The sequence below is a fragment of the Saccoglossus kowalevskii genome, chromosome 1, assembly GCF_978046115.1.
Source record: "Saccoglossus kowalevskii chromosome 1, keSacKowa6.1, whole genome shotgun sequence".
Taxonomy (NCBI): domain Eukaryota; kingdom Metazoa; phylum Hemichordata; class Enteropneusta; family Harrimaniidae; genus Saccoglossus; species Saccoglossus kowalevskii.
Window position 1 is genome coordinate 18,079,121 of NC_140641.1, and position 12,359 is coordinate 18,091,479.

The 12,359-nt window shown below is 35.0% G+C and overlaps 1 protein-coding gene across 2 annotated transcripts; it reads left to right on the top strand.

Moving 5' to 3' along the window:
* Nucleotides 1–3: 3 nt before the first annotated feature.
* Nucleotides 4–11,017, top strand: LOC100367839 (H/ACA ribonucleoprotein complex subunit DKC1-like). Of its 2 annotated transcripts, XM_085499746.1 has the most exons (12): nt 10–95; nt 562–629; nt 1,483–1,661; nt 1,916–2,100; nt 2,806–2,870; nt 3,273–3,399; nt 3,742–3,872; nt 4,963–5,106; nt 6,291–6,530; nt 7,182–7,285; nt 7,472–7,679; nt 9,789–11,017. In XM_085499746.1, exons 1-12 carry the CDS (start codon nt 80–82, stop codon nt 9,867–9,869), a joined length of 1,548 nt encoding a protein of 515 aa, XP_085355872.1. In that variant the 5' UTR covers nt 10–79; the 3' UTR covers nt 9,870–11,017. The 2 variants fall into 2 exon arrangements, with proteins under 2 accessions (XP_085355873.1, XP_085355872.1); XM_085499747.1 differs by lacking the exons at nt 7,472–7,679; nt 9,789–11,017 and having other exon boundaries at nt 4–95; nt 7,182–7,289.
* The last annotated feature ends 1,342 nt before the right edge of the window (nt 11,018–12,359 follow it).

The window sequence follows — 12,359 nt, forward strand, 5'->3', positions numbered from 1 at the left end:
TTTATATTTGCACTGGGTTCATGGGTAACGTCGAGGCGCATGCGCCAGTTTGCCCACGTGTTGTGTGTGTAAAGATAAAATGGCAGAGTTAGAAGGTGAGCAGGTTTTACAAGTTATGACGGTCTCGTGATTGTTTTGACATTCATTGAATATGCAGTTTAGTTCAGAGAATCCAGTTATTGCGATCAGGCGTCTTTACTTAGTGTGAAATACTCGAAAACTTGCAATTCTCGACGAGTGCCTGATGCCCTCGTGGTGGAAATGACCCGGTGCGTACGATACACCGTATTCATTGATAAATTGGTCGGCATAAGATCAATTTTGTAGCATGTATGCGTACTCGGAGGTGACATGAGGGTGTCTCACGAATGAATATTAGTATATTGAACTGGATCAAGTTTAGCAAACTCCATGTCATTGCGTTGCACGCCGTTTTTTGCACATGTGACTATTTAACATATTTTGCACGTGTACATTTATTTCATAATGTAAACACATGCGTATGGTGTGCGATTCTAAAGGCTTGATTTTCATAAAGGTGTGCCTATTTGTCTTGTATAGGTACGCCTCACAAGAAAGCCAAAAAGGACAAGGAAAAGAAGCGTAAATACAGTAGTACAGAAATTGGGGTGAGATAATATTCCAATTACATGTAACTTTGTAATCAATCAAACAGACAAACCCTATTTGCTCTATTGGAACACATCTCCGATAGAAGATCATGTAAGCCAACAGTTACGTTTATTATTCACTAGATTATAAAATGTTGACCTATTTTGAACACAGAATCGCCTCTGCTTTTATGTAAGTGCATATGTAGGCTGTAGTAGTAAAAAACATTATTTGAACTGATAAGCAAATGTGGTCTGATTTGTTAACATTAAATGTTGCAACAATGGTGTTTTATAGAAAACAAATGACTGTCCTTTTTAATACTAGTGTCTGTAATGTACTGTGGCATTTTATTTTTATTGCAGCAAATACCCATCAACACATCACTTGTTTGACAGCCTTAAAGGGCATGACAAAGTCAATCAAGAAATTAACTCAAGTTGAAGGACTGTGGTCGTTGCACAGCTATATATGCCTGAATGTTGTGTGACAACAAACCTCTTTAATAAAATCATGTCATTTAACGATTAAAGGAAGAGTGATTTATAATTTTATTAAATTTTGTACCATGACTGTTGTGTATCAGGGAGGTTTTTTGGCCAATCAAATGTTTTTTGTAAATTTCTTGCATATTCGAATACATCAAATTGTTGATGTAATCTTGACCCACATTGCCATGCAACTTGTTTTTGCCCTCTAAATAGTATTACATCCCGTCAGTGTTTGTTAACATCAATAGTTATTTGCAACTACTGTAGAGCCTAAACTAAATTACAGAGGGGTAATGGAACCTGTATAGTATCAAGTGTTAGTAATCTGTGATGGCACTGTATTTATAATATAACTGAATGTTCTGTTTGTTTTTCTTAGGAAGCGCAACATCAGGGTGATTTTCTTATCAAACCAGACTCCAAGCCTGCCAAATTAGATACATGTCAATGGCCGTTATTACTGAAAAACTTTGATAAACTTAATATTCGCACTGGACATTATGTGCCACTGCCCAATGGGGCATCACCGCTGAAAAGAGAACTAAATGATTATCTTTCGTAAGTGCACTGTGAAACTTTACAACATAAATGTTTTGGGGACCTTGAATATTTGTTGCTAGCGTACATTTTGATTTCTCAGTGGCTGGCTGTCTTGGGTGGTTATGCAGTTATCCATTGTTTATAAAGAAAGTCTGTTGTTAGATCTATGTGTTTTATATATTACCAATACGATAATGATGAGCTACATGGCACTGGTAATTATATCTTCTCGTACATGATGTTCTGATTGGACGTTCGTTTCTCGCTTACAGGAGTGGATTTATAAACTTGGACAAGCCTGCCAATCCATCATCACATGAAGTAGTATCATGGGTGAAGAGAATCCTGAGAGTGGAGAAGACAGGTCACAGTGGAACATTGGATCCTAAAGTAACAGGGTGTCTTATTGTGTGTATTGAAAGAGCCACCCGGTTAGTCAAGTCACAACAAAGTGCAGGCAAGTTACAATACTCGTTGCTCAACCTCTACTCAAATTTATTTTGTGTAAGGTAGAAGCCTAATCATAATTTTTGAAAAAGTTGGTCATCAATTGCATGACAATATTCAAATCATGGAGCTATTGTCCCATAGCACCATGAAATAACATTATTTTGTGTGTTGCAGTGATGTATTTTGAGAAACTTGTTATAATATTATTTTTTTAAATCGCTATTTTTAGTACAATTCCATAGAACACAATAGAATTTTTTTTGACACTTTTTTTTTTCAAATCCAGATTTTTTAAATAACTTAAAGTACCCCATTAGTCGCAATGATTTTTCTTCAGCTTACATTCTGGCTTAATATCTTCTGTACACAGCTATTTAGCCAGCAAACCGCTTCTTAACGAAACCTCTGCTTGCTGACAGCATCAGGGTTTGCGCTATTGTCTCGGCAAGACGAGTCCCACTTACCAAATTTTAAGAAATTGAAATTTTACCCTGGATAACTTTCATAGAGATTGGACCCCAGCTTGCCTGAAAACCTGGGTCCCTCTTCAATAGTTGGAGTCCGGGAAGCAAAATATGGGGTTAACGCAATCCCTGGCATTATCCTTGCATAGCTATACTGTACCCTCTATTTATTTAGCAATTTTGTCATGAAGTCTTTCCATTACATAACTTGCATATGTTAAGTTACATTTTGTTGCATTCATCTGTAGGCAAAGAATATGTCTGTGTTGTCAGATTACATAGTGCTATTGAAAATGAAGCCAAGTTAGCTAGGGTGAGTTTTGCTGTTTTTCTCAGATGCACAAACTATAGTTTCTAGTGCATTGTTGCTGAAGTAATAAGTAAAGTTTGTAAAACTGTTGCTTTGAACACTGGTTCCATTGTCAGTTATCCTACCCTATCTACAAACTTGTATATGAGTAATGCTGTGTCAAAACAAATGACGATGTGAATGCCATTCTGGATTCAATCCCTATGATTTGAACATTCAGCTAGCCGTCTTGTGTATCTAGTCATCTCCCAGTAATCTTCTATTCTTCGCGACAAACATTACATGATTTTACGGGCATAAGTATGTTGGGAGATGCAGCAAGATATTCCACTGACGCTCCATCATGCCACGCCTTAGGTCTCGTCTTGAGTTTTCCTTATCAACATTGTACTGTGTTTAACATAGGTGATAGAGACGTTGACAGGAGCAGTGTTTCAAAGACCGCCACTCATATCAGCTGTCAAGCGACAACTCAGAGTGAGAACAATATATGAAAGTAAACTACTTGAATATGATGAAGAAAGACATTTGGGTAAATAGTGCATTTCACTCAATATATCGTAGTATTCATTGTACAAGGTGTAATTGGAATTCATGTTCATTATCTACACTCAAAATACATCGCCTGCTGAAGAGAACCTCCATGGATAGTCGAAACGAATGGGGAAAAAACTTCATCAGCGAGCGATGTAACTGATGTTATTTTTTGACAACTTTCAAGCTGTGATTTTGTATGTTTAAACTACCTACAATTTGAAATCATCTGTTTCCTGTCATTCCATATGCATAGCCTTGATGTTCTCTGTAATAAGTGATTTTATTGATTCAAGTCTTGTCAACTACATTACGACAGTAAATCTTTTTTATCCTACAGGTGTTGTGTGGATTAGCTGTGAAGCCGGGACCTACATCCGTACACTATGTGTACATATGGGTTTACTGCTTGGTGTTGGTGGGCAGATGGCTGAACTTAGACGGGTCAGATCTGGTATACAGTCTGAAAGTGTAAGTAATCAGTTTAATTACATTGAAATCGTGACCTAATTTTCTCGTCAATTATAACTCAGTGATTACAAAAATGGTACTTGAAATGCATACCTGTCTGTCAAAAATAAGATCACAAATTACTACTGAAAAGACGGTATTGCATGAGTGGTTAAATACATTTCAGCTGTTTTCATCATGGGGGTTGTTAAACGCATTTACCTTTTAAGAGCTAATCACTTCTTTTAAAAAATCATCAAATCAATGCCTCCATCATAATGAAATTTACTTCCACAAAGCTTTATCGTGATCTCCAATATTCAAAAGATGTCAGAACATGCCGTTAATATCATTCTTGAGTATTCAGTCAAAATACACGAAAGCAAGTCAACACAGTAGATCTGAGCTTTGTATTGAATTCTAAAACATTCGCTCACCATAAAAGATGCAGCAATAACACTTTTTTTTATATCATACCTGGATTGAATAATAATACCTTGGGGTGAGCTCGATTTTGTGTGTGCGTCTTGTTGATTGTTAGCAAGACGTTTTGATTTTTTTTTTAACTGTTCCTATCACCACATACCATCCCTCAACATTGTTTGTTCTCATTCATTAACACCTCAATTAGTGTCAAAAAATATAAATCTATATCAAATGATATTTGAGAATCAATAATCACAGGATCGTGATGTTATTGATTCTCAAATATTTCAAAGCCATAAAATTACCAAAATCTGCAAATTAATAATTAGGTGGTTGAATTTTCAGAGGAGGTGACATTTTTATGCTTTAATTTCAAGTGAATATGAGTTTGGTGTGGACCATATTTTCTCTATTAGAAGCACATTTTAGGTGAATCACAGAAGTGTATCTGTGTTAAAAAAACGTAAAATTTAAACGTTGCAATATACTTTGAATGCAATATTAGTTTCCTTTTGGAGATGTGCTTCTAATAGGGGAAATACATTACCTAAAATACTACCAAAACAACTATTTTTATAAGATGAATATGTATATATGGTTAACTCAAAATTAGTGAACTTGACCTGATTCATGCGGCTTTGATTACGAGTTACTGTAATTGTAGATTTATTTTCTCTCCTCGTAGGACAATATGGTGACGATGCATGATGTAATGGATGCTCGATGGCAACACGATCATAATAAAGATGAATCATATTTGAGAAGAGTTGTTAAACCGCTAGAAGCGCTATTAGTATCACACAAGAGGATTGTGTTGAAAGACAGTGCTGTACGTAAAATGATGTAATTTAGTTAGTTAGATGTAGTTTTTGCAAATCTTGGAGCCTTGCTTGGACAGCGCATTGTGTGTTTTAGGGGACCATATTAAATGGCAACAACAACCAATGCCATTTAAGTAAGCCGAAGAAACTAAAGTCAGTACCTTTTTAACAAGGAGACTGAACAACCGCTATCTGTGATAACGGGAAGACTTGTAATCACAGCTCTTTAAACTAGGGAGCCTGATGACCACTGGCCTTCAAGCTAGGGAGGCTGAATCATCACTGGCCTTCAAGCTAGGGAGGCTGAATCATCACTGGCCTTCAAGCTAGGGAGGCTGAATCATCACTGGCCTTCAAGCTAGGGAGGCTGAATCATCACTATCTTTCAAAGTTGTATTCCTAAGTTTTATGATCTGCCTAAGACCTCACTGACCCCTGTAAGCATCATAAGGGCTTGGAGTTTTGTGTACAGTTCACAAGAAAGTCGTGCAAACATCAAAATCCACACATGCAAATGGCCTTGATTGATTACAAGCATAGAATTGTTTGATTGGTTCACAACTTTGTTTCTTTCAAGATTAATCAAGCTGTAATACTCGCATTATTTCAGAATTGTTAAACTGATTGTATCATTTCTCATAGTGATTACGATTTGTATTTTCTCTTATAGTAGTGCATATACTTGTGTAAATTACTGTAAAATGACTAATTTTCACTGGGTTTAAAGTTCGCTGATTTACCATTTCAGGCATATTCAGTGGGTTTTAAATTCACAGTTTTATCATTTAGATAATGTGTTCTATGCTAAATTTTACATATTCACTGGGTTTTAATTAGCTCATTTTCTAGTCAGTGAAATAAGCAAAATTAAAACTCAGTGAATAATTAACATAGTAGATAGGTATATACATTTACCTTTTCACCACCAGTTCCCTTTTATTATCACAGAGAAAAGGTTAAAACACAATTTTTAGTTTATATCTGTGATGCACTACTAATAGAGCAAATATGGTAACACAACTGCAACTTTGTGAGACAAGACTGACTTCCATGAAAATTTATTTAATTAAAAATTTTACAGCTTTACAATATTTCCCACTCAACATTTTAAACGCCTTAATGGGGATAAATCATGATAGAAATAATTGATCTGTGATAACGAGATATAATTACAATTTTCGGTACTTTACAGGTGAATGCCATTTGTTACGGAGCCAAGATTATGCTCCCCGGTGTCTTGAGATTTGAAGACGGAATTGAAATTAACTCTGAAGTGGTTGTCCTGTCGACGAAGGGTGAAGCCATCTGTCTAGGCATAGCATTAATGACAACTGCTGTCATGGCAACCTGTGACCATGGCGTCATTGCTAAAATTAAACGAGTCATCATGGAAAGAGATACGTATCCAAGGAAATGGGGTCTGGGACCAAAGGTAAAAATCAGCTGTTTTTGCTTGCTGTATGAAATGAGTTTTTTCACTCGCCCTAATGGCACTGGTTGATTGGCAGGGCTCTTCTTGTCAGAAGGATTCTCTAGCACTTGGTAATCTCTTGTGTTGATGTATTGAGACATTGTCTGCTGGAGCAATTTTCATCAGGCAATGTTAAAATGTAATGTGGTGTATAGGTGTATCGTGTGGGAAAACTGACTAATTCAACATTACTGAAAACTGTTTGAAATTGTACGAGTCTGGAAAAATTATGCCTCCACACAGTGTTGGTGTTTTTCAGGCATGCAGTGTGAATTGTATCCTTTATTCCTGCCCTTCCTTACTCCATGAAAAATACACTTTCAATACAGCATTTGTTCTCCAGTGTCATTCCCGGATTTAATGAACTTGATTATAAGATTATAAGTCGAAAATGCAATGGAAATTGTTAATGAGCATTTTTGTTCACTTTTACTGACATCTCCTACATGTTGGTGTTGTCAAACATTTTAAAATAAATTCTTTGTTATCGCTAAAAAGATATCCTGTTTGTGAAGTTGAGTGTGATTATGATAAAGGTGACTAGTTGTTTTAATTATCATTTTGAAACTTGAGTTTCATTTTATAAATAACTATTATTATTTATAATACCAGGCGTCTTTAGTGAAAAAGATGATAAAAGAGGGCAAACTTAACAAATACGGGAAACCGAATGAAGAAACGCCTGCTAATTGGACGAGTACATACACCGATTATAAGTAAGTATGCTTGCTATAACCAGCCATATCAATTATGATGTTGATTTTGTTTCACAGAACACCTATTTCAGGTCTTAAGTATAGCAGTTATTGCTTATTAGGAAATGGAATGGCACACTCCGCATTTCAAATGTTCAAGTGTCATACTGATGCTCACAGATTTATGAATTTATTTGTCATTTACAGTGTCCAGAAAACTCCTTCCACTCCAAAAGCAGACATTGAAGAAGTTGCTGAAGTTGAAACAGCCTCCAAGAAGCGAAAAATAAGCGAAAGTAGTTCTGAAAGTAGTGCCCCACAGTCGCCAGTGAAAGTAGTGGAAAAGGAGAAAAAGAAACACAAAGATAAAGACAAGAAAAAGAAGAAAAAGCACAAAGGGGAAGGAGATGCAGGGGTAAGGATGAGATATTATGATACGATGGTAGAAAATATAACATCAAACATGATAATTACAAACTTTGAAAAATGCTTCAAATTCGTGTGAGACATTATCCTGTATTTTGCGAGTACAAGGGTTGTCACAAAATATTATAACCGTAAAAAATTTCATTGCCCATAAATTTTGCTGAAATCGTCAACATTTCTCAAAATGAAAATTTAATAATATAAAGTATTATGTTGTACCTAATCATTCCCATGTACTGGACATGCTGCATAGCGCTGTAAATAGTTTGCATGTCATTTACATACCTTTCATTCATTCATTCATTCATTAATTACCTAACATACCGTATTTGTCTTCAGTTAAGCGCCACCTTCAATTAGGCGCCAGTGCCACAAAAACTTTGTATTTTACACCTCAATTAAGCGCCAGACAAAGTTGAAATTTTGGCACGTAATGATCGTGAATTGGGCGCCGACGGATCGGTTACCGGTTCGTAGCGATGGACGCGATCGCGGAAGTCCCTCGCTGTTACTGTACGAATGGCTTTTATGTAAAAAAAATTGGTTTTGTTTCTAACAATTTTTAAGAAATCGGTCTATAATCTTTTGAAACATGTCTTTTTAGTCTACTGTAGAAAATATCAGCGTGGTTTTTAATTTCGCAGTAAGTCCATAAAAACGAAATTAAAACAACGCGAAAATGTTCTGTTTCAAATGCGCTGTTGTCACAGTAAACAGTGTTAAATTATTCTTTAAATGCTCAGTTTACTTTCCAAAAATAACTAATTTCTTGATTTGAAAAAAAAATCATGCCGTTTTTCCCACCAGAATCAAAGCCAAAATATCGCAAACATCGGCAAATCACTTCCGCATTGCGTTCATACATTATTTAAATGAGCTATGGTAATTTGATCACGTTGGCATCATCCAGCACTTTGATTGGTTAATTAACGACTTGACCTATCAGGTCAAAAAACGCGTTCCAGGTCAAGTCCTAGACAGGAAGCATGGCAGACATCGAATCGCGCCGAGCGTTTACATGCGACCAGAATCATTCGCTTCTGATGAAATTAAGTTGAATTTTACTTGCATTTTATTTTTTGTACGTTATTATAACTACTACTGAGTAATAATCGTAACCGTGGAATGCAGCATGACCGGATTTTGCTACCGTGATCATTGACTACTAAGCGTTGAATTTGTGTTTGTTTTATTTTTCTGTTGATTGTATGACAAACTGTGAATGTTTTCTAAAGAATGATATTTTTTGTATAACTTTCTAAACTGTCTGAAAACGGGTCATTTACTCAGTATTTAAAATAAAGGCTACAGTGACTAAGCGTCAGACTGTAATGTAAAATATTGTCAATAATCTATCACCAGAATGGAGCAAAAACAATGGCTTGTAACACAGTTACCGGTACTAGAACTTGAAGTGCTTGAAATAAGCGCCATTTGAAACAAAGTTGCTCAAATTTAACCACAAATAAGCGCCACCATGACATGAAAGTGTAACAAAGTGGCGCCTAATTGAAGACAAATACGGTAACTCATTTACAATTATGAATATTAATGAGGTCGGTCACAGTGCAAATATTTTTTTTTGTTTGAGTCAACACATGTTTCATAATTTAGAATAGTTTGAATTGAAAAAATGAAACAATTTGGAAGTGCATGCAGATGTATGATTTTTTTTGTCTTGGGTTGTATTAAAATCCTATTTTACTTAACACAACACTGTGTACTGGTAGTTTTCATCTTCCTCTACCAACCTCTATTTATTCAGCCATCACCTCGTTGCTGTGTTTTTGCACCTTCTTTGGCAATTTAATATCCAGTTATTTTGTTTTATCTTCATTGCTTGATGCTATGGTAACTGAATAGATGCATGTTTTAAAGGCACGTCCAATCAGATTTATGTATTTTATAGGTCAAATAAGTGACCTCTCGGTAGAATCATACACTGGCTCTTGGGGAAGTATCTTGGGAAGTATTTTTAGAAAAACAAAGCTATTTGGGCTGTGTTATACGTAAACTTTCATAACTAGACATTTACTCAAGTATTGATCCACCAATACTCTGATCTAATCTTCCCCTTTTCTCTACACTTACTTTAAAGATATCTGAACCAGAAAAGGAAAAAGAAAAAAAAAAGAAAAAGAAAAAGAAGAAAGAAAAAAACAAAAGAGAAAACATCTGATTCTTCAGATTCAGATTAATATATGTGATGTCATAATGTGTAGATGTTTGAATGAAGCAATTATCATTGGGAAAGGTAACGGACAGAAAAAAAAATTCTGTTACAAGTTTCAGATTCAAGGGCTTTTTTTTTTAATCTATCTGCACACACAACCTGTGTAATTAACATTTGTGCCACTGGTAAGTTGTACACAGCTGGCAGATATTACTATTTTTAGCATTTGAGAATCGTGCACAGGGTGACTGCTGTTCAGTCTACAGCTTGCTCTGGAAATCACATCAAGTTCCCTGCATCCCATGCTTGTGAAAAAAACAAAGCATTTGTTTGTACACTGGGAATTAGGATTTATTATCATTGTCTGTTATTTCTTGAAAAAATATTCAAGAACGAGTATGGAACTCGAGTTACTGACTAGTACAAAGTTGGACTAGCAGTGACAAGTTGGAATTAAATTTGTAAACTTGTGCTCCAGTGACTTTGTTTTCGTTAAAAATATTTTGTAACTTAAAAATTTGATTCAAATTGATCAATGTGAATTGATGTCTCCTAAAAAAGGTACACATATTGTATATCAATCCTTTTTCAATCTTTGAAATCAAAGAATTTTAATACATTTAAATTAGTTATCTGTACGGATTAGGAAGTCAATTGTCACATTGCTCATATGTGAATGGATTATAATATTAATTGAATTTAGGATTAACATGAATTTATATTGAATAGGATCATTTTGTGGAAAGATGCTTAATTTCTAAATTATGAAAATAATACACAAGGTGTCAGTTATTTTATAGTATGAGCTTATAATTTGATGCAATTATGTTTGAAATTATCGCCATTGTACAAGCTCTCGGATTCTGAGAAAAGAATCTTTTTTTTCTTTTCAATGAATGTGAAATTACTAGTGACAAAAAAGCACATTTTGGTTTCTAAGAGTCAGCTTGTCACTAAGAAAATTGATCTTAAAAAAAAATGTTGTCAGTATTTTTCCCTATCTTTGAACTGAACTATGATTTTAGTTGTATCTTATCAGTCTATGCCCCTTGTGAGGAAATCTATTCCGTTGTTAGTATGATTTCCTGCATGCTTTACTGAAGACTGAACTCAATTTGATACATATCCAATGTGAATAAAAGTTTTATATTAAAGTCTTTGATTGATGTACGTTTTCTGGTGATGCAGTGTGTACAGGAATGGTACAAGGTTTGGGCCTTGTAGAGTTGAATCTCTATAATTTGTGTTTGACCAAATGTACTAGTATATCAGAAATGAACTATCTAGAAGTCATTGTGGTTCATGCAGATGAAAACTACACCACTTTCATTTCTCCTGTAACTGAATTGAAACACAAAAGTGGTCTTGGGGGTCAAGATTTGAAATTTTCCCTTGACTATTTTTGTTGTAGGGCAACCAAAGGGCAATGAAATTTACACAAAATGACACAAAAATCTCACTATTGCATGGTTCAGTGTTGTATTATCATTGTGGCTACGTTTTTGCTGAAACCTGTTTTTTGACTGACTTGGTATCCACGAAAGATTGCCAGTTTTTGTGAAAGGTGATTGACCTTTGCGCTCAAAGGGTTGAACACAAACTGCCATGTTGCTTTTGCGACATGTTCAGATTTCGATGAAACTTTGTACCTAGGTGCTCTCAGAAAGTTGTCGGTTGAAATCTGTGCATATTTTTATAATTGTGAAATCCAAGCTTTTTCATTTGTATCTTGAGAACCACCGAGCAGAAAAACAACTTTTTAGTCAAATCAATATGCTTTTAGACTTGCCACAAATTGCAACAAAGACTTAATCATAATGGCAGCAGATCACAAATGACCCTCTAAATTCCCAAAATCTTGCATAATGTAGTGGAAAGGTGTTTATTCACTCGTTGCCCCCCAAAGTCAAAGGTTCTTTGAGTCTGCGGTTATGTTGCACGAATTGAACTCCTTCAATTTAATGAATGAAAACATGTGTGCTGGCTTGTGCCAATATCTGTTCAGTCATTGGGGAGTAAGTATACCTGTGCACTATAGTAACCATGCAAAACAAATGTCAACTCCCTAGCTTTTTTAAATCATGATTGTGTAGAGCAGGTCTTCACTATTTTGTATCAAATTTTACTTTATTAATTTCCTACATTTTTCATATAGTGTATCAATTTAATTTGTTTGGAAATGAAGTTTATTTTAATTTTATTAAAAAATTGCACTAAATCATCTAATTTTAATAATCACTGCATAGTGAGTTTTGAATGATTAGAATTCAAAGATCTAACATTAAATGAATTTTTTTTTTCAAACAAACTAAATTGTTGCACTATTTGTGTTAAGGTATGAAGTATCGAATAAAATAACATTGATGAGTAATCTGTTCCACATGAGCATGAATTAAAAAAGCTTAGAGAGACGACACATTTGCTTTGCATGGATGCCATGGTTAATATACAGGGCATTTCCCGAAAGTGTGCACTTTGAGTGTCTCCAGACATTCC